This window comes from Streptopelia decaocto, assembly GCF_964273445.1.
Source record: "Streptopelia decaocto genome assembly, chromosome: 6".
Lineage (NCBI taxonomy): Eukaryota > Metazoa > Chordata > Aves > Columbiformes > Columbidae > Streptopelia > Streptopelia decaocto.
In genome coordinates, this window is record NC_138660.1 from 1,633,226 (window position 1) to 1,646,658 (window position 13,433).

At 47.6% G+C, this 13,433-nt stretch overlaps 1 protein-coding gene across 1 annotated transcript in view; it reads right to left on the reverse strand.

Annotated features, from left to right (window-relative positions):
- Positions 1–518: 518 nt before the first annotated feature.
- The window catches only part of VEPH1 (ventricular zone expressed PH domain containing 1), a gene marked incomplete at its 5' end in the record, with an annotated part of 68,380 nt that continues 55,465 nt past the window's right edge, over positions 519–13,433 (reverse strand). The window contains 2 exons of the mRNA XM_082056094.1: positions 519–1,573; positions 5,919–6,055. Coding sequence (XP_081912220.1) covers positions 1,337–1,573; positions 5,919–6,055 — 374 coding nt within the window. The 3' untranslated portion in view covers positions 519–1,336. The remainder of the gene's footprint in view (positions 1,574–5,918; positions 6,056–13,433) is intronic.

The following is a 13,433-nucleotide window of genomic DNA, read 5'->3' on the forward strand; positions in this document are numbered from 1 at the left end:
GATGCCCAGGGTGCAGAGGCATTGGTAGAATCGCCCAAAGTTTGTCTTCATTTGAGGCCTCTCTTCAGGAGGTACCAAGCTCGAGCTGCTCTACGCTGTGCCTTGCAAATAACTGATTTATTTAAGAAGAATCTCTGCAACCCACACCTGGAAACTGAACAGAAACTTCATTCAGCCCCGCTGAGCATCCCCACAGCAACTGCTGCCCCATTTTCCCAAGGTGAGAGAAATTCAATGCAGAAGGAAAACCACGTCTGAGCTGTCCTGGGCGCCCTTTTCCGAGCCACCGACCACTCCAGTGAAATCCAGAGAGCTGGGAACACGCAGGATGGTGGAAAAATCAGGCTGTAAATTCAGAAGTCCAGTTGCCCGACCTCACTCCGCCACAGAACCGGGTCTGATATGCAAAAGATATATTTTTCTAGGTTGGAAAATTTCAGATTTTTATTTCTACTCAGGCTCGAATGGTCTCTGAGTTAATTTCTTCACCCGCAGATTTCTCATTCATTTTTCCCCCCTCTTTGTTGCTTTCAGTCTCTTCAGCACTTCCTCTGCTTTGGAACCACTGAGAGTGACACAGAAAACGAAACAGGGAATCTTCCAGTTTTGGAGAAATTTTGAAAAGTTGCAGAACAGAGAAGACAAATAATTAAAAAAACAAAGGGAAATAATGTTTTTTTAAATTACATTCAGTTGCAAAGCAGAGAAAAAGTTAGGGAAATATTTTGATTTCTCAGTTACATATTTAAAATTATTTTTCAGCAGTATTAAATCTTTAAAACTGCTCCATTTCAAACCTGAAAGCAGCAGCAAATTGGATTTTTTCCACCGACGCATATAAATGGTAAAAGGATAAAGTACACAGAGATTAAATAAGAAGGAAAACGATCTGTTTACAGGTGGAAAGTGACTGAGGAAAGCAGAAAGTCCTTACGTGCTCCAACGCCCTTGGAAGTGTCCAAAGCCACCGAGACCTCGTGCATCTCAGCAGCCAGAGCTGAGCGCTTGGGGCCCAGGTTGGTCTCCAACCACGTCTCTTGGCTTGCAGACTATTAGGCTGAACAAAAAAACTCCACGTTTCACATGTGGACGTGGAAGCTGCTTCTACACCAGCAAATGTCCCAGTGCCAGGGAGCGCTCCCGCATGGCGGCCCCTCCATCACCTGGTAGCGCCATTGGGCATTAGGCCTCTGGCGCCGCACAAAGCTCTCCCCGGCCCACGCCAACACATGGTCTCCCCATGTTATCTCATGGCCCTGTTGTGGAGGTTCAAGAGGTCCACGGCGTGGCCGGATGCGGTAGGTTTGGTGGCACGGCCATGGAAGTGCCAGCAGCTCTACAGGTAGGTGGTGGCCTCGCGGCTCTCCCGCTCCCTCGCCTGCGCCACGGCCACGTTGATGCACTGAAGCCACTCCTCGGCGTTCTTCTCGTCTTTGGCTTTGAAAACGTAGGTCTTGCTGTCGGTGAAGATCTCGAAGGCCCGGGGCAGGCTGCGGTCCCTGCGCTTCTTGGCCACCACTTTAACGCTCTGCACCTTGCTGAGCTCAATGGGGCAGTCGTCCGGGTCATCCTTCTGAAACACAGGAGAGACAAACACAACCACGTTCATCTGGTTCAGCTGCCAGGGGAGGGTCAGGCTGGACGTTAGGAAAAGGTTCTTCACCCAGAGGGAAGAACAGGCTCCCCAGGGAGGTGTCACGGCCCCAACCTGATGGTGTTCAAGAAGAGACTGGACAACGTCCTCAGACACATGGTGTGACCTGTGGGGTGTCCTGCGCAGGGACAAGAGTTGGACTCCATGATCCTTGTGGGTCCCTTCCAGCTCAGGACATCCTATGATTCTATGGTAGAGCTTCCACCATCTTAATAAACAGCTGATGTCTCCAGAGCTGGGCTTGTAAACATCACTCATGTGGCCAAACGCACTGACGGGACTTCCCAAAAGGGCCTTAGGGGAGTTAGAAACCCACATCCCATGTGAAGCCACGGCCACCTATCAACCACCATCAGGTTATTTGGGGTGTCGTGGTCTGCACCCAATGGCCAAGGGTCCACAGTGACGCCTACAAGCTCTTCCCCCAGCATCTGCACGGTTTAGTTCCAGACTCAGCTATTAAATGGGCTCAGATTTTCCTTTCTCTGGCTTTTAATACAAGTGGCCTCTGTTAACGCTGCCACACAAAACTCGTGCCTATGGTAGATGTGTCCTAGGTACTAAACTGAGCCGGTCCCTGGGGCCTGAAGGAAGATCTCTTCTCTTGAGCCACGATGAGCCGTTCCCCTTCTCAGGCTGCCCACCTCCACGTGGAAGCAGCAACTCCTTCTGTTGGTTTTGAAAACAGAACAGATACCTCGAGTCTGACCCGGGAACACAAGGGAAATCACGGCATTTCACAGCGGGGAATGGGGAATATGGGAGAACTTGTTTGCGGTTTTGTTTGAAAATATATAAAGTTGGTACACGTAGGAAAACTTAGCATCTCTGTAAAAAATAAGATGCAGGGAGTGTAAGAGAGAATTGTGCAAAGTTATGGAAGTTCCTGCAGGAGATAACACTTGTGAGCTCATAAAAAAGGTACAAATTTGGTCTCCAGGTGAGAAGTTTAAGCCCAAAGCCTTGATTCCTCAGGAATATTTATGTTCCTCCTATTGAGCTGCTTTTTACTGAGAGGACTAAGGCAAGTTTTCCAAAAGATTCCTGCTCCTGTCTGGACTGATCTGAGTGAGAATTAGCAGTTAATTAACTCACAGAAGCTGAGTATGACCAGGGAGGGGCTGCGGTGTGGGACCTGCTGTCCCCAGAGCTGCTCTGCCCTCCCAGCAGAACAGGTTTGCAACTTGGGACCAGAACGGGGCATTTCTTCATCTGTCTCATTCATTTTTGTCTTAGGGCCCCAGTTCCCAGACCTGAGAAGCTTTCTTTACATGGATGATTTCCCTCCAAAATGTTCAGTCCTGTCCAAACCACTTTCCATGAGCAATGAAGTTCATCTCCAACTTCACATGGGAACAAACGTTTCCAGAGCCACCACTGATTCCCCACGTACAACCACGGGACATGGCCCAACCTCCTCCGCTTCCACAAACACTCGTTAGGGCTCTATCATAAAACCACAGCACAGTTTGGGTTGGAGGGACGTTCCCAGCTCCCCCAGTGCCCCCCCTGCCATGAGCAGGGACATCTTCACCAGCTCAGGGTGCTCAGAGCCCCGTCCAGCCTGGCCTGGGATGTCTCCAGGGATGGTTCATCCACCGCCTCTCTGGCCAACCTGGGCCAGTATTATCAGCAGTATTAAGCTGGCTCAGCACTGAAACCTTGTCTGGGATAAATGCTGTGAAAACCTTAACCACAAAAAATACAAAGCAAGGATAGACTCAAAAACCAAAGCTTTGCACTCCATGAGCCAGACCCTTAGACTCAGAAGCCCATCTAGCAAAAATGATCTGTTCCCTCCATTACCACACAGCGCTTGACCTCAAGTTGCTCAAGAAAGTTGATTGTACCCCAGGCACATTTCTGTGCAGGAGTTTACCACAATTTTCCAGGAGTTTAGGATGTGGCTGGCTTTCAGACCTCTTCTATTTTGGCTTTCTCCTGCCTCCCCTTTACCCGCCGTCCCCGCGGTTGCTTACACAGAGCGAACATTGTCCGTGTGGTTCCTCTGCTCATGGTGGGGCTCCAGGAACCAGCAGGCACAGCCAGCTGGCCATCTCACAATGCCTTCTCTGTGCTGCGTTTGTGTTCTTAAGTGAACAACATGTCAAATCCAAACACCCACGCAGCACCCAGCCCAGGGACAATGGGGCAGAGCCGGCACGCTTGGCCGGGCGAGCGCCGACCGGCCTCGGAGACCAAAACCAGCCCCAGATGCCGCTGGGCAGGAGCATCTTCCACCTCCCGCAGCATCTTGCGATGCTTTTGGCACCGTGACCGGGGCAGTGAGGTGCAGAGCGGGTCCTCCCACCGGGGGGGGTGTCGAAAAATCACATTTTTATTGTCCAAGCCACTTCTGTGAGTCTTCACAGCTCTTCAAGAGCTAGAAATGTTGTGTTTGGGGTCTGCAACAGCCAGCCCAGGGCACATGTGCAACCCAAATGGGGGGTGCTGCAAGCCGAGCAATGGTTAACAGCAGGACTAGATTCTCAAATTTAGGCCAAAAGTGTAGAAATAACAGGATATAACGCACCAGCTTGAAAGAGCGATAACCCAGGAGCAATAAGCTCACTGCAGCCCCTGGGGACACCAGCCGGCTACGCTGACGAACCCATCCAGGTATTTGTGTTCAACTTTACAAAATAAAAAGCAAAGCAGCCGTGAGTTTGCCAGTTAAAAGGGGAAAGTTGATCTGTATGAATGACACCATTGAGCACAATCTGCTCTTCAGCTCCACGTGTTGCACGGGGAGCACCGGGAGCGAAAAGCCAAGGAGGCGACTTCTGCACGTTAATCACATCCCGGGAGCGATCAAGGGATTCTCATGTGCCACACGCCTGGCTTGGAGAGCTAATTAAAGCCATTCCGTTAAATATACATTTCTATAAGCCAATTGACTTGCTAAAAAAAGCCATTCTGGCATTCTTTCCAAAGGGAACACCAGCCGGTACTGAGCTGTAGCTACGGCACACAAAGTGTCTGCAGAATCTCAACCAGAACACCTGAGAAGGTCACTAAAAGTAGGGAAAAGGCTGTTTGATGAGCTACTTGTGTTCAGGAGGGTTGTGCTGTCCCACAAAAAGCAGACAGGATGCCCTGTTGTATTTCTTATAGGAAGGGGCTCAGGAAGCCACTTCAGCAGCTTAAAGAGCTTCACTAGGTTTCTATAATAATAAAGAATATTTATCAGAAATATTAAGGTTTGACTATAGTTGGAAGATGCTTCCATTTTTGGATTATCTAAGAGAGAAGTCTTATAACAAAAAAGTGAAACAGACCATTTTGCACCACGTTTGATAATTCTCATAGCAAAAAGCTGAAGAAAAAGTGTTTCTAATAACTGAGAGGTAATAATTAATAGGGACTGGATTCAATTAGCTGCTCTTCCAGGCCCTGGGACGCATTTGTCTCTGAGTCCCTGAGTTCCCTTCCAACTCAGGACATTCTGTGATTCCATGAGTCTTAACAGTATAAATTTCAAACCATTTCAGAATAATCTAAGCAGGATTTATCTGAATTTAGGTCATGCTGGAAGGAAAGCAAAAAAACCCCTCTGTTCCTTCGGGAGAAAAGCATTTTAGGATCACCTTGTTTTAAACACCCTTGGATTTCCTGCACAAATAACACCAGTTACAACACCATCACCTCTAGAAGAGCTATTAATGTACAAAAGTAGGCAAAACACTCAAAAAAGGTGAACAGTTGCTTGGTTTTGGAGGCTGTCCCGAGGCGTTCGGGAGGGCCTGACTTTCCCGATGTGCTGGAACAAAACCATCACCCCCCAGACACTGCTGGTCCCATGAAAACCAAGGACCCAGAAATGCCATTTGGCTCGCAGCACGTTGGCTGTGGTGGCTTCGTACCTCGCTGCCCCATGCCGTGCACTTTGCAAGTGCCAAAAACACACTACCCGAGCAGAATTTCTTGAATTTGTGCTTGTTAAAGGAAATCAAGAGTCACTGTTCAAGACTGGAAACTCTTTTAAGCCCCTGTATTCCATCGGGAGCAGAGGCCTTGGGATGCAGAAGGCCTGGAGGCAGAGGGGACGATGCTCGGGCACAGGTCACCAGCACCGCCAATCTAAAACTCTTTAAAACCTCATGCTTTTGATCCAGAGAGGAAAATGTAACTAAAGCCGACGAGCAACCCCTTGGCTGAAGTTACTCATGTGGCGTACGGGCAAACCCAAGGGGTAAAAACCTCTGGGAAAGGGCGTCGTGGAGGAGGGAAAGAGACAAATCAAATGGATGCTCTTCTGACTTACGGATTTTCCTTTGCGAAAGAGCAGCTGGTTGCCAGCCAGCGTGAAGTAGCGAGTTTTCCACCTTTTGATGAACTTCCAGCGGACTTGCTTCTCCTTGAGCTTGCCCTCCATCAGAGGTTGGCCATCCTGGTTCACGACTGGGGAGAGAACACACGGCGAGAGGGTTAGTTCTGTCCAGGCTTTTGCTGCGATACAGGAAAGGGTTCTTTTCATTTGCAATGTAGCTGTGTCAGCTCCCAGGCCGCATTCCTCCCAACCTCGGGCGCTTGGCTGTCAGAGCAGAAAGACGTTTCAGCTCCGTGTCATGTTTTGCTTGGGAGGCCTCGCAGATGGAGCCGACAGCTCGGGCTGCTCCCTCCATCCCTTCTATTCCCTTACCCATCACGTACTCCTCCCCACCATTACACCCTCCCGTTATTCCTCAGCCCTGCAATAATAATAATTTACAATTTCATGCAATTAAAAGTAAGCATTTACGTTGTCTCTGAGGCTTCAATCCACATTACAGTTACATTCCTGCTGTGCAGAACTTTGGATAGGAATATTTTGAAGATATCGCTCTCCATTAACCACAATACTTTGCCTGATTGCAGCAGCAGCCCTATAGGGAAGGAATTAAGAGCCAGAAGTGGGATGTCCACATGGGGCTAAGACTTGGCACCATCCCACCGGAATGACTGCCAACCTCTCATTAGGTAATTCCAGCCCAGAAATGTCATTGAGTTTGCTGAGAAAGGGGTTGGTGAGCCCCAGGGCTTTGTCTCCCAGGTGTGACCCTTCCCTTCCCTTCCCCATCCTCCTAAGACACAACTCCTCCTTCCCTTGGGAAGGGACGAGTTTGTTATCAGCCCTCCCTTATCCAGCGGTCGCGCAATAACCCAGCCCTGCGTTCTGCAGAGCTCACTCCCCGTCACGTCGTTATTATCTTTTGTAGTTCTTCAGAGATATTTCAAAAGTCATTTAACATTAGCAATCCGTTCTGTAAAAAATAATCCTGACAAGAGAGTTTCTCATGCCCTGTAAATCTTACAGCACCGACCAGTTGGGAATGGGATATTTTCTATCACTTTTGCGCTCCTAAAATAACACAATTTATTTTGATATCTGGGCTGCCAAAGGCCAGAGCAGCCCCCGCTGTCTGTCCTGCGCCCTTGGGAACAGTCAATGTCTTTTCATGCCATTACCCATCGAGGACATGGATGTTTTTACCATCTTATGGCAAAATTAACTTACAAACTAGCCCATAACACTCCAGTCCATACGCTTTTTATAGTGGTCTGAGAAGTGGCTTCAATTTGCCTTTGAAAAATAACTTATGTTTGTCAATACAGATTTTCCTTTGATCGCTTCTCTTAAAACCAAATAACGCTCCTAGGAAAGGGAAATAAACTCTTTTTTCCCCCCTCTTATTGCAAAATGATTGCTATATTTAAAATTACTTTCAGGATGCAAAGCACCGTGTGAGTATTGGGAAGCCTTGCGCTTCCATTGACGGCGTGTTCCTCAGGCTGTGGCCACCTCTGCCAGCCGCCACACGGTCACTTGTCACCGATATTCACCACACTGACTGTGGCTGGAACCACACGAGGTTTCGGGAGCTGGAAGAGCCTTCCCAATCCTTGCACATCAAAGGGAATTTTCCAGCATAAGAAGAACCAAGTGACCAAGAGAACCACCACAGGCTTTAAACCACCGCAGAGCAACCTTCAGCCACTGCCCTTCGCAGAGCAAACACCTTAAACACTCTCTAACACTGGGTTTCTTCTCCCTTTCTCTTCCAGTTTCGCACCCGCAGACAGGATGTGATGGATCAGGTAGACCAAGAGCAGTCCAAGGCGTAAGCAGGCTGAGAACGGATGGTTTTTGATGGGATGTTTGCCTTGGAGCCCTTCCCAGCATCTGCCAGATGGTTCATGACGGGCGGGCTGCCCATCCCCATGTACCTTAGTGTGGACATTCACCCACTAAAGCCGCTTCCCAAAAACATTTGCCTTTCAGAGTGCAAAACGCGGGAGGTTGGTGTGATGCCGAGGATGCGAAGGGATGAGGGTGGCCAAGCGCAGCCACCAAAGCTATTCTAGCACCTGGGGTTTCAAAGCCTTTAGAGCTTTTGGGGCACATACCTCCTGTCTGGCAAAGGAAAAAACAAATAGTGCAAATACAATGCAGCAGATTTAGATAGAGAATGTACTTTTTCCCCAGCGTTGTTTATCTTGGCAGAGGTGCAGGCTTCGGGGGTCTTCAGCATGTGCTATCGCAATTTCCTCATGGAAGACCATAAATACTTCTGTTTCTGTAGATAGGGAGGTTTTGGAAGGAGATGGGCTAAATGACCTTATTAATGTTTATAAATATATAAAGGGTGAGTGTCATGAGGATGGAGCCAGGCTCTTCTTGGCGACAACCAATGGTAGGACAAGGGGTAATGGGTTTAAACTGGGACATAAGAGGTTCCATTTAAACTTGAGAAGAAGCTTCTCAGTGAGGGTGGCAGAGCCTGGCCCAGGCTGCCCAGGGGGTTGTGGAGTCTCCTTCTGTGCAGACATTCCAACCCGCCTGGACACCTTCCTGTGTAACCTCAGCTGGGAGTTCCTGCTCCATGGGGGGATTGAGCTTTTGAGGTCCCTTCCAACCCCTGACATTCTATGATTCTATGAAAAGGGGGTGGCCAAGTCTCAGCTTTGCTGGGGATCCGCAGCTGTGATTTCCACCATAAAACCAGGTTGTGCTTGACGCAGCAGCTCTGTTCGGTGTATCTGCATCACGCCGCCCAACTGAGATGGGACAAAGCAAACCAGACGCTCGCTTTCTCCCTGCGTCACCCATTTGTGGGTGGAACTTTTTAAAGCCTCTGCTGAGCAGGCTGTGCAGAGCGCGATGGAAAAGGCCACGGGGACTCTCCGAGCTCTACGGCAGGGAAAACCATCCATCCATCCCTCCCTCCGCCTCCTGATGCGGGTTCCTGTATCCCTGCTCCAGGATAGACGCCTTTGTAAAGGAGACTCGTGCCACACAGTCTACACTGAATTTACACTCACGCGAAATACATAGAATAAGCAGCAAAATAATCCTGTGTAAACACACCCCCGTTTTCTAGGCAAAAGAAAGAGTATCCTGCGGCAAAGATCCCCCATAACCACTAACCCTGTTCAAAAGCAGCTGAAATACAGCTCACGCGGGTAACAGGATGCACACAAGGAATCGTCAAATGCCACTGAACAAAAAAGTACCATGGAAAATAATAATCCATTTTAAGTGAGGAAAAAGCAAGTGTGAGTACAAGTTCTTGTGCTCTCGTACCAGCCACTTTGTCTTCTGGTGACTTTGTTTACCATTATAAAATCAGCATTATAATTTGTCAGTTTTGTGAGAAGAGAGAAAAAGGTTGGAATTTTTATAACGAGTTTGAAACAGCATCTAAGCTGGTCTTTTGCTAATTGTGCAAATGCCTCATCAAATGTCTGACTTCAAATGTCTGCCATCCCCACGATTCACCATTCTCCTGTGCGCTCTCTTGACAAAGGACGCGTTGTCACTGTGAGAACACGCAGTTCGGTGGCAGGAAATCACCATCTGGGGACCACGTGGGTGACAATAACAGGACAAGGCTCCGTGTTGTCCTCCAGGATGAAGCGTCAGAACTGCTGTGACAAAGTCTCTCTGGTGAGAGACAGAGCAATGGAAACCAGCAAGCTCTGCTGGTCAGGCACCGCAAGATACGGAGATGCCTGGTGCTCAGGAATGCAACATGAGAAAGGAAAAGAATGTACCATTTTGGCCTAAAGTGGATTTTTATGGCCAAAATCTTTCAAAAAATGGGATTTGCTAAAGAAGTGTGGATCTGTCTTTAAGCAGCCGCTCCTGGAAACAGTGTTAACAGAGCACTTCTCGCGTACATCCACAAAGAAGCCCATGGGGAATTCTGATGTCAGCTTCCAAAGTCGTCGTAATGAACCTGATGCCAGAATGTCTGAGGGTCTCATTAGAAGAAAAAGATCCATGAAAGATAAGAATAAAGCCCTTTTTCCAATATTTTTCTAAGTCCTATTGCTTATTTTCATTGCGGTTAACTTCACAGAACCACAGAACAATTCAGCTGGAAGGGAGCTCAAGGGGTCTCTCATCGAACCTCCAGCTCAAAGCAAGGTCACCTATGGGGTCAGACTAGGTTGCTTGTGAATTTATCCATCCAGGACCTGAAAATCTCAACAACATCTCCAGGCAAAGTGTTCCAATGCCCGCTCATCCTCGTGGTGGGAAAGCTTCCCTTTCTAGCCAGTTTGAACCTCTCCCGTTCCAATTTATGCCCCTTGTCCCTTGTCCTCCCACCACACACCACCGAAAAGAGCCCGGCCCCAGCTTCTTATAGAATCACAGGATGGTTTGGGTTGAAGGGACGTTCCCAGCTCCCCAGTGCCCCCCCTGCCATGGGCAGGGACATCTTCACCAGCTCAGGGTGCTCAGACCCCGTCCAGCCTGGCCTGGGATGTCTCCAGGGATGGTTCATCTACCTGGCCAAGCTGGGCCAGGCTCTCACCACCCTCAGGGCCAACAATTCCTTCCTCATGTCCAGCCTGAATCTCCCTCCTTTAGTTTAAAACCATCACCCTTGTTCTGTCACAACAGGTCCTGCTTAAAAGTCTGTCCGCATCTTTCTTCTTGACCCCTTTTAAGTCTGGAAAGGCCGCACTAAGGTCTCCCCGGAGCTTCTCTTCTCCAGCTGAACACCCCAACTCTCTCAGCCTGTCCCCAGCAGAGCTGTCCCAGCCCTACGGTCATTCCTGCGGCTCCTCTGGCCCGTGTCTGTCCTGTGCCGAGATGCAGAGCTTTGCTCTTCTGTCTGAACCCCAGCCAAAGCCAAATTCAGTCACTGGTAACCCCAAATTCTTCCCGTGGCAGAGCAGCTTACACAAAAGCAGCATCTGCACTATCTAACTCAGTTAGAAGATTATTTTTTTTAATGCAATCAACTGCAAATTGGCACGTGTCACATTTCTTGTACACATATTAATTAATGGAAAATGCCTAGTTTTGATTTCTTCACCCTGCGTGAATGAGGATGAATTAAAAGACTTCAGATAAGTGACACGAGAATGATGTAAGACTGATCTTTCATATGACCATCCATATCATGAGAAAGTAACTATCAAGATGTGACACGATCATGTCTAGTGTGGTGCAGCGTTTGGGGACAGAGCAGAACCAAACCCACATTTTAACAGTGGGTGACACTACCTGAGCAACAACGTAGGCACATCATGGGTTCTCCTTCGCTTGGCTTTTAAAAATCAGGTTTAGATATTTTCAGAAAAAATATACAACAGTGATACAGATCAAAGAGAAGACATTTCTTTGATATAAGCATTATTGGACTAGATTCTTGGACTATTTGACAGAAGGTCAAACGAGGTGATCACATCATCTTTGTGTTTGAAATCACTGCGTGGTGCTCACATGGATGATGAGATATTTAGCTTGAAAAAAGAAGTTAAACGAATTGGAAGGTTACATTTACTATACATTTGTCATTTTTTTTCTCTGGCAGAACACACAATAAAGCTGAAAATATTATCCAAACTCAAAATGAAAAATTATTTACTATAATATCCATTGTTTCTTAAACTATCTTAATATAGAGATACTCACTAACTCCAAAATCAGTTTAACCCTGAATAGTGCCCAATGACGTGTAATGCCCACTGGAATTATTATCTATCTATCTTCCTTTCTCTGCAGAACCGCAATGCATCAAGCTTTAGGTAGTTTGGGTACTGAATAAGAAGTAAAAAAGCCTCCATACTCTTCCAAGATGAACTCAAGACGGATAAACCCCAAAGCATTAAATCTTGCATTTGATGAAACAAAATCATCCACAAAAATCCAGTCCAATCATGAACCATCTCAATGATAATAAACTCCTCTTCGCTTGAAAGTGAGGAATGTGTGGGTGGCGAGCAGACAAAGATAAATGGCATTAACCTCAGGCAATATGGATTCGCTCTCATTAATCATCACATTTGGTTTTGTTGAAAATCTGGAAAGGATGCATTACTGCATGCCACTTTTTGTAGTTTTCAAGCAAGCTTTATACTGGGATATTTCAGTTCACTCGATAATCACCACTGCCAGCAAAAGATAAATGCATGCACAAGTTAATACGGTGTTGGCTATTCTGAGTGAATTGCTTTTTTTAAACGAGGAATTCATTAAAAACCCCTCTCGTTTTACCCGAACCGTTGCCCATGGGCACAATGTCTCTCCTGCAGCCCCCGGGGATTACTGCAATTTCTGTGTCAGCTTCCAGAGCGGGGAATGTGCTGCAATTCCCTGGCCAGCAACGGGTGGTTTTACTGATTCGTGTGTGTGTGCAAGAGCTTGCGGAGCCAACCATCAATACGGGAGGCGATGTCGAAATGCGGCTCTCAAAGGGCAGCTTTTCCTAACAAGAGGCGCACACTGCGCTTACCCGAATTCCAAAGGCTTTGTCGCTGAGCTCGAGTGGTTGTAATTGAAACAAGTAAAGCAGTGTAACCTGGTTTTCCCGGCTCTGAAGGCGCCGCACGGCGAGGGCACACGCGTGTGGCCGAACAGCCGAGCGGGATTTGTGGGAACGCTCTTCCCCCTTGGCTCGGGAAATGAACAATTCCGGATGATTTAACAGCAGTGCTGGAACAGCGTGGTTGTACAAGCAATGCTTTGCCATCGGAAGAATGCATGAGAAAATAAAATAAATTATAAAAAAACTAACTTTCTCTGGGTTAATTGCCACTTTGGGCTTATGCACAACTGCCTTTTTCCTCACCAACCCCCAAAATCCTCCCAGCTACATCCCAATAAACCACCATTGATCTGGCGTCCTAAGGCAAGGTCGAGCCTTTGAGACACGATCTTTTCCTAAGGCTGGAGGGTAAGTGGCATCTTGCAACATGGCATCCAAAAAATGCAATGTTAACAACAAAAAAACACAAACAAACAAAGACAATAACAGGAAAAGAATTTGCCTCTGAAATCCTTTTTTTAAGAAGAATTTGGTTGCTAAACAGCATTGCTGAGAGGGAGAAATTACTTTCTTGTCTTTCAAAAGTATTTGAGATTTCAAACGCTCTGTCCTGCTGTGGAATGAAAAGATGTTTTCCAGCCTTTACATTTCTTACCGATTCGAGGAGGCCCCTGAATCCTTTTCTTTTGCGTCAGGTCTTATAAACCCCAGCAGAGCCGGGAGCGTCTCCCACTCTGGTTCCACCTCCACATCACCAACACTGGGCTCAATTTGTCATTCACCTGCAGAGTTTTATCCCTGAGCTCTACCCTCCATCGTCCTTCCTTTCCTACACCTGAGCTTTCAATACTTTACTTTGAGGAGCAAATAATGTTCTCCACAATGTGCCTTTTTTTTCCAAGGTTGCTTTCAGCTGAGACAAAGGGAGTAATTGCTCGTTAAAAAGGACAGTTACAGGCCAAAAATCTTCTGTGCCCAGTCCCCCCCTGTTCCTGACCATCCCAAAGGCATCCCTG